General features: G+C 42.5%; 1 protein-coding gene across 1 annotated transcript in view; it reads right to left on the bottom strand.

Annotated features, from left to right (window-relative positions):
* The window catches only part of TFCP2 (transcription factor CP2), a 152,881-nt gene that overhangs the window by 45,879 nt on the left and 90,192 nt on the right, over positions 1 to 16,810 (bottom strand). Inside the window, exons 7-9 of the mRNA XM_073612490.1 lie at positions 15,596 to 15,684; positions 9,701 to 9,776; positions 4,671 to 4,730 (exon numbers count right to left, since the gene is read on the bottom strand). Coding sequence (XP_073468591.1) covers positions 4,671 to 4,730; positions 9,701 to 9,776; positions 15,596 to 15,684 — 225 coding nt within the window. The remainder of the gene's footprint in view (positions 1 to 4,670; positions 4,731 to 9,700; positions 9,777 to 15,595; positions 15,685 to 16,810) is intronic.

Raw genomic sequence — 16,810 nt, 5'->3', positions numbered from 1 at the left:
GTGGCTGTTACACTGCTTGATCGTTCTTACGGGAGGCGAGAGGGGACGCCCCCCCCTTCCCGCCACCCTCCGGTGCTTCTACCGACTCACCGCTACGATCGAAGCCAAGATCGTTTTTTTTTTTTTTTTTTAATTTCAGGCTTCCCAGCCTAGAGGTGAGATGTGGGGTCTTATTGACCCCATATGTCACTGTAAAGAGGACCTGTCATGCCATATTCCTATTACAAGGATGTTTACATTCCTTGTAATAGAAATAAAAGTGATCAAAAATTTTTTTGGGGGGGAAAAAGTGTCAAACTAAAATAAATAAAGTAAAATAAACAATAAAAAAAAAAAAAAAAAAATGTTTAAAGCGCCCACATTCGTGTGCTCGCATGCAGAAGCGAACACATACGTAAGTCCCGCCCACATATGAAAACGGTGATCAAACCACACATGTGAGGTATCACTGCGAACGTTAGAGCGAGAGCAATAATTTTGGCCCTAGACCTCCTCTGTAACTCAAAACATGTAACCAGTAAAAAATTTTAAAGCGTCACCTATGGAGATTTTTAAGTAGCGACGTTTGGCACCATTCCACAAGAGTGTGCAATTTTGAAGGGTGACATGTTAGGTATCTATTTACTCGGCGTAACTTCATCTTTCACATTATGCAAAAACATTGGGCTAACTTTACTGTTTTATTTTTTTTTAAAGCACAAAACTGTTTTTTTTCCAAAAAAAAGCGTTCGAAAAATTGCTGCGCAAATACCGTGCGAGATAAAAAGTTGCAACAACCGCCATTGTATTCTCTAGGGTCTTTGCTAAAAAAAATATATATAATGTTTTGGGGTTCTATGTAATTTTCTAGCAAATAAATTATTATTTTTACATGTAGGAGAGAAATATAAGAATTGGCCTGGGTGCTCCAGAACGCCTGGAGGTGCTCCGTGCATGTTGGGCCTCTGTATGTGGCCACGCTGTGTAAAAGTCTCACACATGTGGTATCGCCATACTCGGGAGTAATAGCAGAATGTGTTTTGGGGTGTAATTTGTGGTATGCATATGCGGTGTGTGAGAAATAACCTGCTAATATGACAATTTTGTGAAAAAAAAAAAAGAAAAAAAAAAATCTTGATTTTGCAAAGAATTGTGGGAAAAGATGACAATTTCAAAAAAACTCACCATGCATCTTTCTAAATACCTTGGAATGTCTTCTTTCCAAATAGGGGTCATTTGGGGGGTATTTGTACTTTTCTGGCATGTTAGGGTCTCAAGAAATTAGATAGGCCATCAGCACTTCAGGTGTGATCAATTTTCAGATATTGGCACCATAGCATTTGGACTCTCTAACATTCACAAAGACCAAATAATATACACCAAGTTGTACTTATTTTTACCAAAGATATGTAGCAGTATAAATTTTGGCCAAAATTTACAAAGAAAAATTACTAATTTGCTAAATTTTATAACAGAAACAAAGAAAAATTCATTTTTTTACCAAATTTTCAGTCTTTTTTCTTTTATAGCGCAAAAAATAAAAAACCCAACGGTGATTAAATACCACCAAAAGAAAGCTCTATTTGTGTGAAAAAAAGGACAAAAATTTCATATGGGTACAGTATTGTATGACTGAGTAATTGTCATTCAAAGTGTGAGAGCACCGAAAGCTGAAAATTGGTCTGGTTAGGAAGGGGGTTTAAGTGCCCAGTGGTCAAGTGGTTAAATATGAGACCTGGGGTCAAAAAGTCCTCAAATCTCATATTTGGACTAAAATGCAATAAAAAATAATTAATTTGTCATTTGAAAAAATGACTGAAAAATTGGTTCTTTAAAACAGTTGGGCGGAAGTGACCTTATGAAGTCGCTTCCGCCCTGCAATGGTATGGAGACGGGTGGGGGCCATCTTCCCCTCACTCGTCTCCATACCCGGCCACGGACAGGTCACAATCGCCTCCGCCGCTGCCGACGGCTCCAGCAAGCGGCGGTGGGTGCGGGAAGGGGGGCCCTCTCCCGCCGCCAACGGTGATCTCGCGGCGAATCCGCCGCAGAGACCACCATTATCGTAAACATGACCAGCTGCTGAAGAGATGGATACCTCGATTGTGGCAGTAGCTGCTGCTGTTACCGAGATACCCATCTTCAAAATGCCGACGTATATGTACAGGAGCCGGTCGGCAAGTGGTTAATACTGTGCATGTGCGCTGCCATCCCATATATACACAGCCCCAGAGTACAGCCATCTCACTGAAATGAATGGGGTTCAGGTCAGCATATGTAGAAGAGGACACCTGCCAGAGGTTTTCTTTGTTAAGGCTGTGTGGCACTGAGCATGGCTGCACAGCAAAACATCGCTGGATCGGGGTTTAGGGTAATGAGTTTATTACAGAGTGGGCTGCAGTCAAGTGGGTGGGGGGGAATCCAAGGACAACTTTACCAAAAAAGGTAAAAGTTGTCCTTTAAACCCAGTTGTTCGGGAATAAATGCAAACAATTTAAATATTGATGCAAATACATTTGCTTCACTAAAACTGGTCCTCTGCATTTAAATTTAAAACACATGATATATAGTAAGTATCTGGCAATTCTACATACAAAATTACCAGTAAAAGGAATGTAACATGGTAAAAAGCTGCACAGTAACAATAAAGATTGACTGTTGCCCCAATGTGCATATGTGCACCTCACAAAGAAATACAACATCAAAAGGGCATTCGTTTTCAAATATAAAATGGTAATTATTTTGAAACCATAAGAGATTTTTATTTTACTCGAAATACTGAGTATTCTACCACAAGATTATGTTTATTCTGAAGCTATATCTAGATTGATACAAGTATAACAAAAAGCTTTGAAGTATAACTAAAGGCTAAAAACTTTTTTTTTTTTAGTTTTTGGATAGAGTGCAGATGAATTACCTGTCAAATTTTTATTACTGTATGTGCCCCCATTAGTCACGTTTACCACACACACACACATTTTAGGCTGTCCTTAGGTAAGAGGGGAAATCTGCCAGTGGTGACACTAGATCTGACGTCAGGGATTTTCCCCCTTTAGAAGTATTTCCTCTCAGTGCCTGTTTTGGCTATTGGACAGGAAACAAAGGAAAATCTACCCAATGGAATACAGATCGCAAAAATAAACAAAACAAAAAACCTTGACACTATCAAAAATGAAAAGTTTTGTCTTTCTACTTTAAAGCTGAATTCCAGAAATTCAGCCACTTTGTAAAAAAGTGCAGGCACACTAAGTGAAGTCCAACTAGGTGAATGACACCTACTAGACTTCTCTCTATTACATGCATGTCACACTTTTTTGGCTCTGCCCAGGATACACTGGGGTTTGAGAGGGGAAAGCACACAACTATGGCCGCTCCTATCCTTTGATGCCCATTCACAGAAGCCTTTGTAATATAAGAATCCGTTCAAGGACTTCTGTGACTGAGCAGGTGGAGGGGAGGGGTGGGCATAGCAGCTGCAGTAACTCTTCTGTTGAACATGCTGAGACCAAAAGGTTCAGCATTGGGCTACAGTGAAAGCTATCTTCCGAGAGTTGTAAAAACCTGTCAGATGTACCTCGGACTTAACTCATAGTATGCCTTTTTTTTTTTACAAAGAAGCTGAATACCTGGAGTACAGCTTTAATGGACAGGAATCTCAAACATGCACTGTAATGGGGCACAACAAATGATATTGCTTACATTAGGGAAAATCTGCCACCCATCTGAGGTTATTGAAAGTATGAATGTGTACTTAAATGTATCTTTACACTGTAAATTTTGCTGCAACCTTTCCACTAGATTTATAAGTTGACATAAAGATAACTTGATGAACGATCGGATCACCATGGAACTTTCGAATACATAACTTCTACTGCATCACACCTTACAGATCATGGATGTAATCCTGTCCTGCAACCTGATGCTCACAAAAATGCCTAAGCTTTGCATATGTAATCACTTGTACAACTTCCCAAATGAACGTAATGTAATAATATTGCTATGAGAAAAAAGCGGGGGAAATCTAAAAGCAATACTGGGGCCATGTCACCCAAAACAGAAGCTTGCAGTAGCTCCAATTGTCTATCAAGTTGATTTACAGCCTGCTACAGCAAATGTCTGTGCAGGTATAAATAAATTAAGTGGCTGAGCTGCAAAGGATGAATTGGGATGACAGATGTTCCACTGACTGCAAGTCCTTTCTACCTATGAATAAAAACACTAAGATTCTGAAGCAGCTACAAAATCACTAGTGTGAGATAGCCCTTCTTTTTAACAAGAACCTGCTCCAGACTATGCACAGTAAAGTATTTATATATGTAGAACAAGCCAAAAAAGCACTTGGCTCACTGCAATTCCCATGTTCAGTTCTACATGCATACTGTGTTTTGTTTACCCTTTACTACGAAAATCTCTATTTAGTATGCAAACATGCATATGTTATTTGTCCGATGTTCACATGTTTATGCGTTTTCCAATGTGAAAAAAAAATGCATGCTGCTGTACCTTTTTTAAAGAACTGGAACTGAATGCAATGCACAGTAAAGTATATATATTTTTTTAGAACAAGCCAAAAAAAAAAAAAAAAAAAGCACTCTAGGGACTCCCTCCCTGCAATCCCCATATTTAGTTCTGCATGCACACTGTTAAGCAAATTTTTTTTACCCTTCACTACAAAAAGTCTAAGTTATTACCTGATAACTCCCTTTCCAGGAATCCTCCAGGACGGTCACATGAGAGATAGGTTCCACCTCCTACAGGAAACACAAGCACAGAGATAGTTTAAAATGGCCACCTCAGGGCTGCCCCTCAGTTATACAAAAATTACCCGGACAGCAAACACTCAAAGTTCGATCATAAATGAACTGTAATATACAAAAATAAGTGCGGGAATCCACAGTCCTGGAGGATTCCTGGAAAGGGAGTTATCAGGTAATAACTCAGACTTTCTCCAAGTCATCCTCCAGGACGGCCACATGAGACCAACAATGCATACCTTGGATGGACTACCACTTGAAGTACCTTGCGGCCAGGCCAATCTGAGACCAGATAGATTTTATAATGCTTTGCAAATGTGGAGTCGCTGGTCCAGATCGCTGCTTTGCAGATCTGCTCAATGGAAGCCCCAGCCCTCTCTGCCCAGGATACAGCGATCGGGCAGTTGGAATGGGCTTTCAGACCTGAAGGACAACTGAGGTTTTGAGAAGCATAGGCCATTCCAATCGTCATTCTAATTCATCTAGCTATTGAGCTTTTAGCTGCGGGCTTCCCCTTATGTGTGCCCCCAAACAAACAAAACAAAAAAAGGACAGAAGATTTCCTGAAGGGTTTGGTGACTTGACATCTAGGAAAGGAAAGCTTTAGTCCCCCCGATTTGTGAGTTTTGGCAGGACAGTAATACGACTTCTTGAGTCCTGGGAAATTAAGAGGAAACTTTTGGAAGTAGTAAGCGGGCCAGGCTTTAGTACAAGTCTATCTGGAAAGATGGTGAGGAATGGCTCTTTAATGGATAAGGCTTGCAATTCACTCACCTCGCCTGGCGGAGGTGATGGCCACTAGGAACACCAACTAAAGCGTTAATGTTAGCGAGGAGTCAACCAATGGCTTAAAGGGCTCTTGAGTTAATGCCGATAAAACTGTAGAGTGATCTCAAGGTGCTACCCTGATTGCCCAACAGGGGCGACTTCTAGAATTGGTCTTAAAAAAATATTTTGATCATAGGACTTTCCTTTAGCGATATATCTAAAGACCGCCAAAGCAGCAGAATGAACTTTGAGAGGAAGTGCCGACAGCTAATCATGCCTCTGCGCCATCCTGAAGAAATCCAAACACAGTGGATAATGGTTGGTGATCCCAGTTAGACATTTTGGCGGTGTATTTGGCTGTGGCTCCTCGTTAGGGGTTTTCTGCTATTCAACAGGGTATCCACAACCCTTGAAGAGACCCCCCTTCTTTAAACAACATTTCCCGTTCAAGATCCACGGCATCATTTTTAGAGTCCAACGTTCCTTAGTCATCTTATCCAGAGACGAAAACCAGGCCCTTCTTGGCCATTAGGCTACCAATATGACCCTTGCGCTTTCTGCCTGAACTTTCACCCTGCACAGCAGTTGAATTGCCAAGTGAACCCCAGGGAGTCTACGCCGAGACTTTCCCTCTTCAGGGATAAGAACTTCTCTACCTGCCTGTTCGCTGTGGCAAACAAATCAACCGCTGGCATTTCCCATTTCTGGGTTAATTTTATGAAGATCTGCTGGTTCATTTCCCACTCCGCTGCATGCAGTTGTTGCTGACTCAAGTAATCTGCAAGAGTATTGTCCGATCTTTGATGTAAACAGCCCTGATTTACATAAGGTTGGTCTCCACCCAGGATAGCAGAAAATGAGTGTCCCACAGCGGTGTTTTTGATCTGGTACCCCCCCCCCCCCAATGGTTGATGTAGACCACAATACTGTCATTTTATTGCGAGTACATGTCTCCCTGCTATTTCTTCCTTGAAGGCCAACAGTGCCCAGTGGACTGTTGTTAGTTCCCTTAGATTTGAAGAAGCTCTTGACAAGTCTGTGTCCCAGAGTCCTTGACGGACAGCTTAATTCAGATGAGCTCCCCATCCTGTTGCACTCACATCTGTAGTAATGCGTATCTGAGGGGTAGATGCCCAGAGTTCTTCTGCTAGTAGGTCTCCTCTTCCACCATTGTAGTGACTGCTTGATGACCTGGGAAATGGAAATTACTTCCTCCAAGGATTCCACTTGGTCATCCCAGTTCAACAAGTAAGAATGGAATGGTCGCATGTGGCATTGGGCCCATTGTACTGCAGGGATAGATGCCGGCAGGTCGAGGAAAGAAATTATATTCTGTCTTGTCACCTGCGTTGCTTTTGGAATCTGGAATGTGGTCTTCACCAACTTAATCTTTGGAGGTCTGACGACAGTGTAACCCAGAAAAATCACCCTTTGAAAAGGGACTTGGTTTTTACCAAGTTCAGTTTCCATGCTAGTGACTCCAGAAACAGCTCGGCTGTGTGTAAGCTTGTCAACACTTCTGTTTCCGTCCTGCCATAGATTAGAAAGTTGTCCAGATATGGTATGATCTAGACTCATTTCAATCTTTGCTCCTGCATGACTTCTGCCATAATTTGGGTGAATATGCGAGGAGCCAAAGCTAGTCCGAAGGGAAGAGCTTGATATTGGAAATGCTGTACTTTTGCTGTCTTATGGCGAACGGTATATGCAGGTATGCACCTTTTATATCCAATGTCAAAAGGAAAGACTACTCTGGGAGTAAAGCTCTTACCGGGAATATGCGCTCCATTTTGAATTTCCTTTACTGAATTGCTTTGTTTAGGGGTTTCAGGTTTAAAATCAAATGTTTCCCTGAAGGTTTTGCACTTAAAAAAACATGGGAGTAGAAACCGTACTCCCAATATCACATTTTCTCTCAACAGATTAGAGGATTAGGATTTGTTAGTTGCAACTCCACTTGGAAATAGGACATTGTATTTTCCCTTTCCTTCATTGAACTCCCACTTGCATTGACCTTGAGGTTTTTCTCTCAGATTGTGGCTCTCATCTGTAACGAAAAAAACCTTTTCTCCTTGGCTTCCCTTGAACAATTCCTCAGTCTCATCCACTGGAAAGAGAAGTCTTGAAGTCTTTTGGGCCTCAACTAGACTTGATTCTCTTCTGATTCTGAACTATCCTGGAATAGTAGCTTTCCTTCCTCCTCTACTTCTGAATCTGAAGTATCGACCGGCACCGGAGGGGTAATTGGAGGTCTTCGGGGTCCCTCATGGCGATGCGTGTCCTTTGAGCTTTGTGCTGAAGTAGAGGGCCGCTCTCTGTCTTTAATATCTTTTATATTACAATATTTTTTTTTGTAGAGACTGCAAAAGTAGAACTTATCTCTCGTTTGAAATCTAGATAATCCTTGAAGAAAGGCAGAGTTTCTTCATTAACTATTTTCTTAAGGCATAGGAGTTTATTATCTGAGGGAATTTTTGGTCCGCAGGTGCAGTAATATTTATTTTTCTTGGCCTTGTCTATAGGATCTTCCCAACTTCGCAGCCCTGCACATAGCGCTCTTCTCACATCATACTGGCATCACTCCCACCCCGAACAAAGAAGGCTGCCATGCGACTTCCAGTCAGAGCACCATCTTGGCGACGTCACTTCTGCCGCAGCGGCCATCTTGGTCGCAACATCCACATGGGGAAGCAGCCAGGAGACAAGGGATCAAGCAGAGAGGCAAGCCCAAACCAGGACCTCCCGGTTGGTGTCGCAGCAAGTGCCCCTCAGGTTCTTCACCCTCCACCACACTCCACCTAGGGTGTAGGAGGGTGGAAAAAAGGGTGCAAAACTGTAAAGGTGACAAGAAGAAAGAGGGCAAGTCCTAGAGCCCAACCCGTCTCTCAAAATTTCTCTCCCTTAACCCTAAAAAAAAAAAAAAAACCTGCAGCAGACCACCTACCTTGCCAATAAAGGAAGAGAGAAAGGAAGTATTCAGGGATACCTGCTCCAAATAAAATGCAAAAAAACAACAAACTGGGGATGATTCCTCCTTTCTCTGTGCGGGTGCTTGCAGGACACAGGAAACACAAGAACTGAGGGGCAGCCCTGAGGCAGCCTTTTTAAACTCTGTGCTTGTGTTTTCTGTAGGAGGTGGGGCCCATCTCTCATGTGACTGTCCTGGAGGAGGACTTGGGAAATCTATTTTTAGTATGCAAATATTTTGTCCCTTGCATTGATTAGATGTGTTTACAGATTTATGCGCATTCCAGTGTGAAAAAATGCACGCCAGGGTACTTTTATTGGAAAGCACTGGAACTGAACGCAATGGCATGAACTAGTGTGATCAGAAAACAATTTTACTGTACATATGTGCAACGTGTTTAAGGCACCCAAATGAATCTGATGTAAACAAGCTCAAATTCACCTCAACTCACTTCACTAAGGAAAAAATGGTCTCAAGGTTTAAAACATAGCCACTGAAGTTTTTTTCCCCAATTGCAACTGAATCTGGGAGACTGCCAGCGCTCCAATGTAAACACACAGGAGGTGTTTCTAGCCGTTTAGAAACAACCGAAACCTGTCTTTATAGTCATAATGTAAATTCGAGGGGCTTTAAGAATTACAAGCAGCTAGAAAGGTTAGAGATTGCTCGTTTTAGAGCTTTTATACTGCTTGTTAATATGCAATTTAATGTCCATAGTCTTTGCACAGGTGCATTTTAAGGACTGTAAAAATGTAAAACAAAAACAACTTTTCACCCAGTTTGCCAACTTCTGGACTACTGTCACAGAACCGCAACATGTAACTTTTACTTACTAGCTAAAACATCTGAGGGCATTTTATGCAAGTTGCAACATTTAAATCTTTCCTATACCCAAAGTAACTGGAGCTCAAATATTGGCCGACAAGTAAAAGGATTCTAAAATACTGTAGATCAGGGGTCTCAAACTGGCGGTCCTCCAGCTGTTGCGAAACTACAAGTCCCATCATGCCTCTGACTGTGGGAGTCCTGCTTGTAACTGTCAGCCTTGCAATGCCTCATGGGACTTGTAGTTTCGCAACAGCTGGAGGGCCGCCAGTTTGAGACCCCTGCTGTAGATGGTCAATCGCCCATCTCACAAATGGCTGTGTTAAATATAGGGAATGCTGCACGATATGTGCTAATGAGAAAGATGTTTATACCATTTAAGGCTGGGTAAATTGTATTAAAGTACCTGTATGGGTGTCAATCCGGAACTTACATCAACGATTGGTGCCGGGGGCTCTGGCTGATGATTTGGAGAACCATTACTATAAAGAAAATAATATAGAAAAGTGACAAAAACAGTTAAGCAATGAATGTAGGACTATCGCAAGATGGCAATGTTAAGGTGCCACCGTGGTCTGACAGTGCTAACCAATATTATACTGATAAAACAGTTACAATGTCTAGGAAAGGATGGAGATGTAAATGCAAAAGGTAGACTGAGGGGCCCCCAAATGAACAGAAACCTAAGGTTACATTCACACTGGTGATTAGGATAGCAAAACTGTAGCTGCAGGAATTTTCTGAACCCTGCAGTGGCCATGAGTAACTAGGTACGACCGCTGGCTCCGTTCACTAGAATGACATGTCACTGGCAGCTAATCAGAGAAACATAGAAAAGTGACGACAGAAAAAGATTGTTTGACCATTTATTTGCCATTATTGTCTGGACTATAGATCTCTGTCCCAGAGCAGGGCAGAGAAGAGCTGCAGATGACAGAGGAACGTAAACTGACCACGATGTCAGGGCTCAGCAGCGGGACCGAGACATGCACTGTGTCTATGGACGCAGAGTGTATGAGATGGGAGCGTGCCCGCAAGATAACCCCCTTGGGAGAGAGCTTCCCGAGGGGGTTATCTATTTTGGGGAGGAGCCGAGAGAGCCGCCGTGGGACCACCGAACAGGAGGATCAGGGCCACTCTGTGCAAAACGAGCTGCACAGTGGAAGTAAGTATAACGAGTTTATTTATTTATTTTAAAACGAACCTTTACAACCACTTTAAAAACTTTTTTTTTGCTAGAAAATTACTTAGAACCCCCAAACATTATATATTTTTTTCCTAACACCCTAGAGAATAAAATGGCGGTCGTTGCAATACTTTGTCACACCGTAGCGGACTTTTTTGGAAAAAGTTCCCTTTTTTGAATTAAAAAATAAGACAACAGTAAAGTTAGCCCAATTTTTTTTATATTGTGAAAGATAATAATGTTACGCCGAGTAAATTAATACCAAACATGTCACGCTTCAAAGTTGCGCCCGCTCGTGGAATGGCAACAAACTTTTACCCTTAAAAATCTCCATAGGTGACCTTTAAAAAAATTCTACAGGTTGCAGGTTTTGAGTTACAGAGGAGGTCTAGAATTCTTGCTTCCGCTCTAACGATCGCGGCGATACCTCACATGTGGTTTGAACACCGTTGTTATATGCGGGCGCTACTCTCATGTGTGTTTGCTTCTGCATGCAAGCTCTGCGGGATGGGGCACGTTTAAAAACGTATTTATTTTACCTTTTCTTTTAAATTTTTACACGGTTCATTTAAAAAAAAAAAAAAAAAAAAGTCACTTTTATTCCTATTACAAGGAATGTAAACATCCCTTGTGATAGAAAAAAAGCATGACAGAACCTCTTAAATATGAGATCTGGGGTCAAAAAGAATGACATTTAAAAAAAAAAAGGCCCTTTAAGAGCATTGGGCGGAAGTGCCGTTTTGACGTCGCTTCCGCTCTGCAATGATATGGAGACGGGTGGGGGCCATCTCCTTCTCACTAGTCTCCACGTCAGGCTAGGGAGAGGATCCGATCGCCTCCGCCGATAAAAGTGATCTTGCAGCAACTCCGCTACAGAAAACAATTATCTTGAAGCGGACCACCTGCTCTTGAAGAGGATTACCGGGGTTATGATAGCTAGCTGCTACCATAACAACAGCATTCCTCTTCAAACTAGCGACTTAAAAAAGACAGCGGGCGGAAGTGTTTTTTTTTTTTTTTTTAGGATAACAAACGCTTTAACCACTTGCTTACTGGGCACTTAAACCCCCCTCCTGTCCAGACCAATTTTCAGCTTTTAGCGCTGTCGCACTTTGAATGACAATTGCGTGGTCATACAACACTCTACCCAAATGAAATTTTTATAATTTTTTTTCCCACAAATAGAGCTTTCTTTTGATGGTATTTGATCACCTCTGCGTTTTTTATTTTTTGATAAAAAAAATTGAAAAAGACAGAATTAAAAAAAAAAAATTATATTTTTTTTATATTGTTATAAATTTTTGCAAACAGGTAATTTTTCTCCTTCGTTGATGTACGCTGATGAGGTGGCAGTGATGGGCACCGATAGGTGGCAGTGATGGGCACTAATGGGTGGCGGTGATGGGCACTGATGGGTGGCAGTGTTGGGCACTGATTGGGCACTGATTGATGGCAGCACTGCTAGGTGGCACTTGTGGGCATTGTTGGTGGCACTTGTGGGCACTGTTGGTGGCAATTGTGGGCATTGTTGGTGGCAATTGTGGGCATTGTTGGTGGCAATTGTGGGCACTGGCAGGTGGCAATAACAAATGGCACTTGGAGGCACAGATGAGGCATCTGTGCCTCCTTCCTCTTCGGGACCGATGTCCCTTTCACATAAGCCTGTGATCGGCTTTTTTTTCCTCCTCACGCTCTCAGCGTGAGGAGAAAACGAAACCGATCACCGTGTTTTGTTTACATCATGTGATCAGCTGTCATTGGCTGACAGCTGATCACATGGTAAGGGGCCGGGACCGGCCCCTTACTCGGATCTGTGATCATCCGAGTCTCCGTGACTCGGTGATCACAGCGCGCACGCCGCGCGCCCTGCAGGGTGCGCGCGGTGCGCGTGCACAGGGGAGGACGTCCTATGACGTCCTCCCGGAGATTGAGGTCCGCGCTGTAGCCGTCATTCGGCTATGGCCTGGACCTCAAGTGGTTAAAGACCAAGCCTTTTTCTGACACTTGTTGCTTACAAGTTAAAATCAGTATTTTTTGCTAAAAAATGACTTTGAACCCCCAAACATTATATACATTTTTTTAGCAGAGACCCTAGAGAATAAAATGGCGATCCTAGCAATATATTTATGTCACACTGTATTTGCGCAGCGGTCTTTTTAAATGCAATTTTTTTTGAAAAAATTCACTTCAATAAAATAAAAAAAATAAAAAACTAAACAGTAAAGTCAGCCCAATTTTTTTATAATAAGATGTTACGCTGAGAATCGTCATCTTTATTCTAAGCATAAAAAAAAAAAAAAAAAAAAAAAAAATTTAATTGTGATTCTCATTTTATCCAGAATCATGCAGCTCTAGGTCTCACTAAAGATCTATATAGGGGAATGAGAACCTCCTTCCTCCTACTGGTGATCCTTCTAGTGACACATCCTGGAATTTTATTCGCTGTTCCCACTGCCTGGTCACACAGTTTGCTCATTTTGCAATCATCTGAAATAAGTACCCCCAAATCTTTTTATTCTATAGTGCTGGAAAACACTGTACCTCCGATGTTGTACTCTCTCAGGTGATTCTTTTTCCCTAGGTGCATAATTTTACATTTAGAAACACTGAACTGCAGTTTCCACTGCTTTGACCAACCTTCCAGCAATGCCAAATCATGTTCCATGTTAGACACCTCCAGGGATGTCAACCTTATTACACACCTTTGTATTAACAAAAAGTCATACCTTGCCCAAAAGACCTTTATGAATGAATGAATGATTTGTAAAGCGCTGCAAATGCGAACTAAATCGCCTCACCTTTAGTTGTATCACTCACAGTATCTCACAAAAGTGAGTACGCTCCTCACATTTTTGTATTTTATTATATCTTTTCATGTGACAATACTGAAGAAATGACACTTTGCTACAATGTAAAGTAGTACGCGAACAGCTTGTTTAACAGTGTAAAATTTGCTGTCCCCTCAAAATAACTCAACACACAGCCATTTGTGTCTAAACTGCTGGGAACAAAAGTGAGTACACCCCTAAAAGGAAAATGTCTAAATTGGGCCCAAAGTGTCAATACTGTGTGGCTACCATTATTTTCCAGCACTGCCTTAACCCTCTTGGGCATGGAGTTAACCAGAGCTTCACAGGTTGCCACTGGAGTCCTCTTCCACTCCATGATATCAAGGAGCTGGTGGATGTTAGAGACCTTGTGCTCCTCCACCTTCCGTTTGAGGATGCCCCACAGATGCTCAATAGGGTTTAGGTCTGGAGACATGCTTGGCCAGTCCATCACCTTTACCCTCAACTTCTTTAGCAAGGCATTGGTCCTCCTGGAGGTTTGGAGTCGTTATGTTGGAATATTGCTCTGCAGCCCATTCTCTGAAGGGAGGGGATCATGCTCGGCTTCAGTATGTCACAGTACATGTTGGCATTCATGGTTCCCTCAATCAAGTGTAGCTTCCCAGTGCCAGCAGCACTCATGCAGCCCCAGACCATGACAATCCCACCACCATGCTTGACTGAAGGCAAGACACACTTGTCTTTGTACTCCTCACCTGGTTGCTGCCACAAACGCTTGACACCATCTGAACCAAATAAATTTATCTTGGTCTCATCAGACCACAGGACATGGTTCCAGTAATCCATGTTTTTAGTCTGCTTGTCTTCAGCAAACTGTTTGCAGGCTCTTTAGAAGAGGCTTCCTTCTGGGATGACAGCCATGCAGACCAATTTGATGCAGTTTGCAGTGTATGGTCTGAGCACTGACAGGCTGACCCACCCACCCCTTCAACCTCTGCAGCAATGCTGGCAGCACTCATACGTCTATTTCCCAAAGACAACCTCTGGATATGACACTGAGCACGTGCACTCAACTTCTTTGGTCGACCATGGTGAGGCCTGTTCTGAGTGGAACCTGTCCTGTAAAAACCGCTGTATGATCTCGGCCACTGTGCTGCAGCTCAGTTTCAGGGTCTTGGCAATCCTCTTATAGCCTAGGCCATCTTTATGTAGAGCAACTATTTTTTTTTTTTTTTAGCTCCTCAGGGAGTTCTTTGCCATGAGGTGCCATGTTGAACTTCCAGTCACCAGTATGAGAGAGTGAGCGAAAACACCAAATTTAACACACCTGCTCCCCACATCTGAGACCTTGTGACACTAACAAGTCACATGACCTCGGGGAGGGAAAATGGATAATTGGGCCCAATTTGGACATTTTTACTTAGGGGCGTACTCACTTTTTTTGCCAGCGGTTTAGAGATTAATGGCTGTGTTGAGATATTTTGAGGGGGCAGCAAAATTACACCGTTATACAAGCTGTACACTCACTACTTTACATTGTAGCAAAGTGTAATTTCTTCACTGTTGTCACATGAAGATATAATAAAATATTTACAAAAATGTGAGGGGTGTACTCACTTTTGTGATACTCTGTACATATCTATTACATGGAACAGGACCTAGTACAGAGCCTTGTTGTACACCACTAGTGACTGGTCTCTGCTCTGAGTGAACCCCATTTACAACCACACTCTGGTATCCATCCTTTAGCCCAGTGTTTGTCAACTTTTTTTTCAGACAAGGCATCCTTTAGGACTGTGCAAACCTAGGGCACACCAGTCCGAAGGCTTGTGCAGATCAGGAGGCATGTCCGAGCATTCGCTTTTTTGCGAATGTCTCATGTTTCAATGGGAGTGAATGTACGATAATGGTACCCACGTGCGGCTGCAAAAGGCAGCATATTCTTGTGTGGTACGGGAAAACGTGCGACAAAAATGTAGTCTGAGGCATTCCCCCTTCTAGCACAAATCCTGCTCCAACCCCCCCCCCCCTTCTCAATCTGCTCTACTAGCAAAACCCTCCCAAATAATACCCACCTCTAGCACAAATCCTGCTCCAAGCCCCCCCCCACTCTACTAGCACAACCCTTTCAAATAATACCAACTTTTAGCACAAATCCCCACCATCCCCCCCTCCTAGCATGAACCCCCCCGTTCCCAAATCCCTACATCTAGCACAAACCTGTTCCAACTCCCCATAGCCAACAGAACAGGTTAAGTGGGATCTTATTACCCAAAAAAAATGCAAAATGTTAAAATTGAATCAGATACACAGAAGAAAAACGTACCTTTCCCCAATTGTAAAACTGTTATGTGAACTGTTAAACCCAGGAGAGGGGGCATTTGACACATATGCGATCTCTGGCCACGGAGAACACTGCAATAGACAAAACCCATGATCAAATATTCACGTTTCACCTTAAGTGCATACAACTAGGCTTGATATAGTTAATTATGAAGTGAGGCGAAGCGTAGAACCAGCGATCATTTAAAGCATCCGACCAAAAAACGTATAAATCACTGCCTCCAGCATATTACAGCCAAACCAAAGTAAACAAAAGTCTATATGCTCACAAAGTGCCCATTAAATACGCTTATACAAGTTTACAGCATTTGTACCAAGCCATTTATTTGCATAAACTATTTAATACAGGGTTCTTCCATGACATGGTTTGCTGTGCATTCTGTGATTTCGAATGAGTCCATGCCTAGAGTACCTGCTCAACTGTAGGCTGTCTTAATCTAAAAAGGCCATATACTGTACGGAGAGATGGCAGTGTCCCTCTTCTAACAGAGGTGTATGTTTCGAACAGAGCTGAACAGCATGGGAACACAATATGCACCATTTACAGCATATTGAAGGGCCGCTTCACAAAAAAATTGCAGATAAAATCATTTATATTTTGCACCCTTAGGGCCCTTTCACATGTGCGGATCGTTCAGATCCGCCTGTCAGTTTTTTCAGCAGACATGAACAGTCGCTCCATACATCTCTATGGAGTGACGGATGTCAGCGGTGACATGTCCGCTGACATCCAATCCGCAAAATCCAGACGGATGGAAACCCTATTTTCCATTCGTCAGGCGGATTGGATGAAAACGGACAGGCAGTCCGTAATCATCCGATCCCCCCATAGAGGAGAGCGGAGGGGGGATCAACGGAGTGATCCCTGCTGAGCAAGCGGATGGCTGAATACGGATCCGCACATGGTGAAAGGGGCCTTAGCTTTTATTCTCTCTCTTTTTTGTATGCACTTGCAATGTGCCTTTGACTGTGCTAGGAAACTAGTCAAATGTTTCATATTGGACAATAGTGCAGTGCCAATATACTAAATGAACCAAAAAATTAGCAATATACACCATATAATAACATAACATATGAAATGACTGGTACAAAAAATGCAAAAAATAGGATAATGGAAAGTCCAAAAAAGTGACAACAGATAAAGTCTCAGTGTTTGGTGAAGACAAAAAGGGCTTGTTCCAGCAACACCAATGATCAT

The sequence above is a fragment of the Aquarana catesbeiana genome, linkage group LG02 (genome assembly GCF_042186555.1).
Source record: "Aquarana catesbeiana isolate 2022-GZ linkage group LG02, ASM4218655v1, whole genome shotgun sequence".
In the NCBI taxonomy this organism is placed as follows: Eukaryota; Metazoa; Chordata; class Amphibia; order Anura; family Ranidae; genus Aquarana; species Aquarana catesbeiana.
The sequence above is the reverse complement of the archived record's forward strand: the minus strand, read 5'-3'. Positions and strand labels throughout refer to the sequence as shown.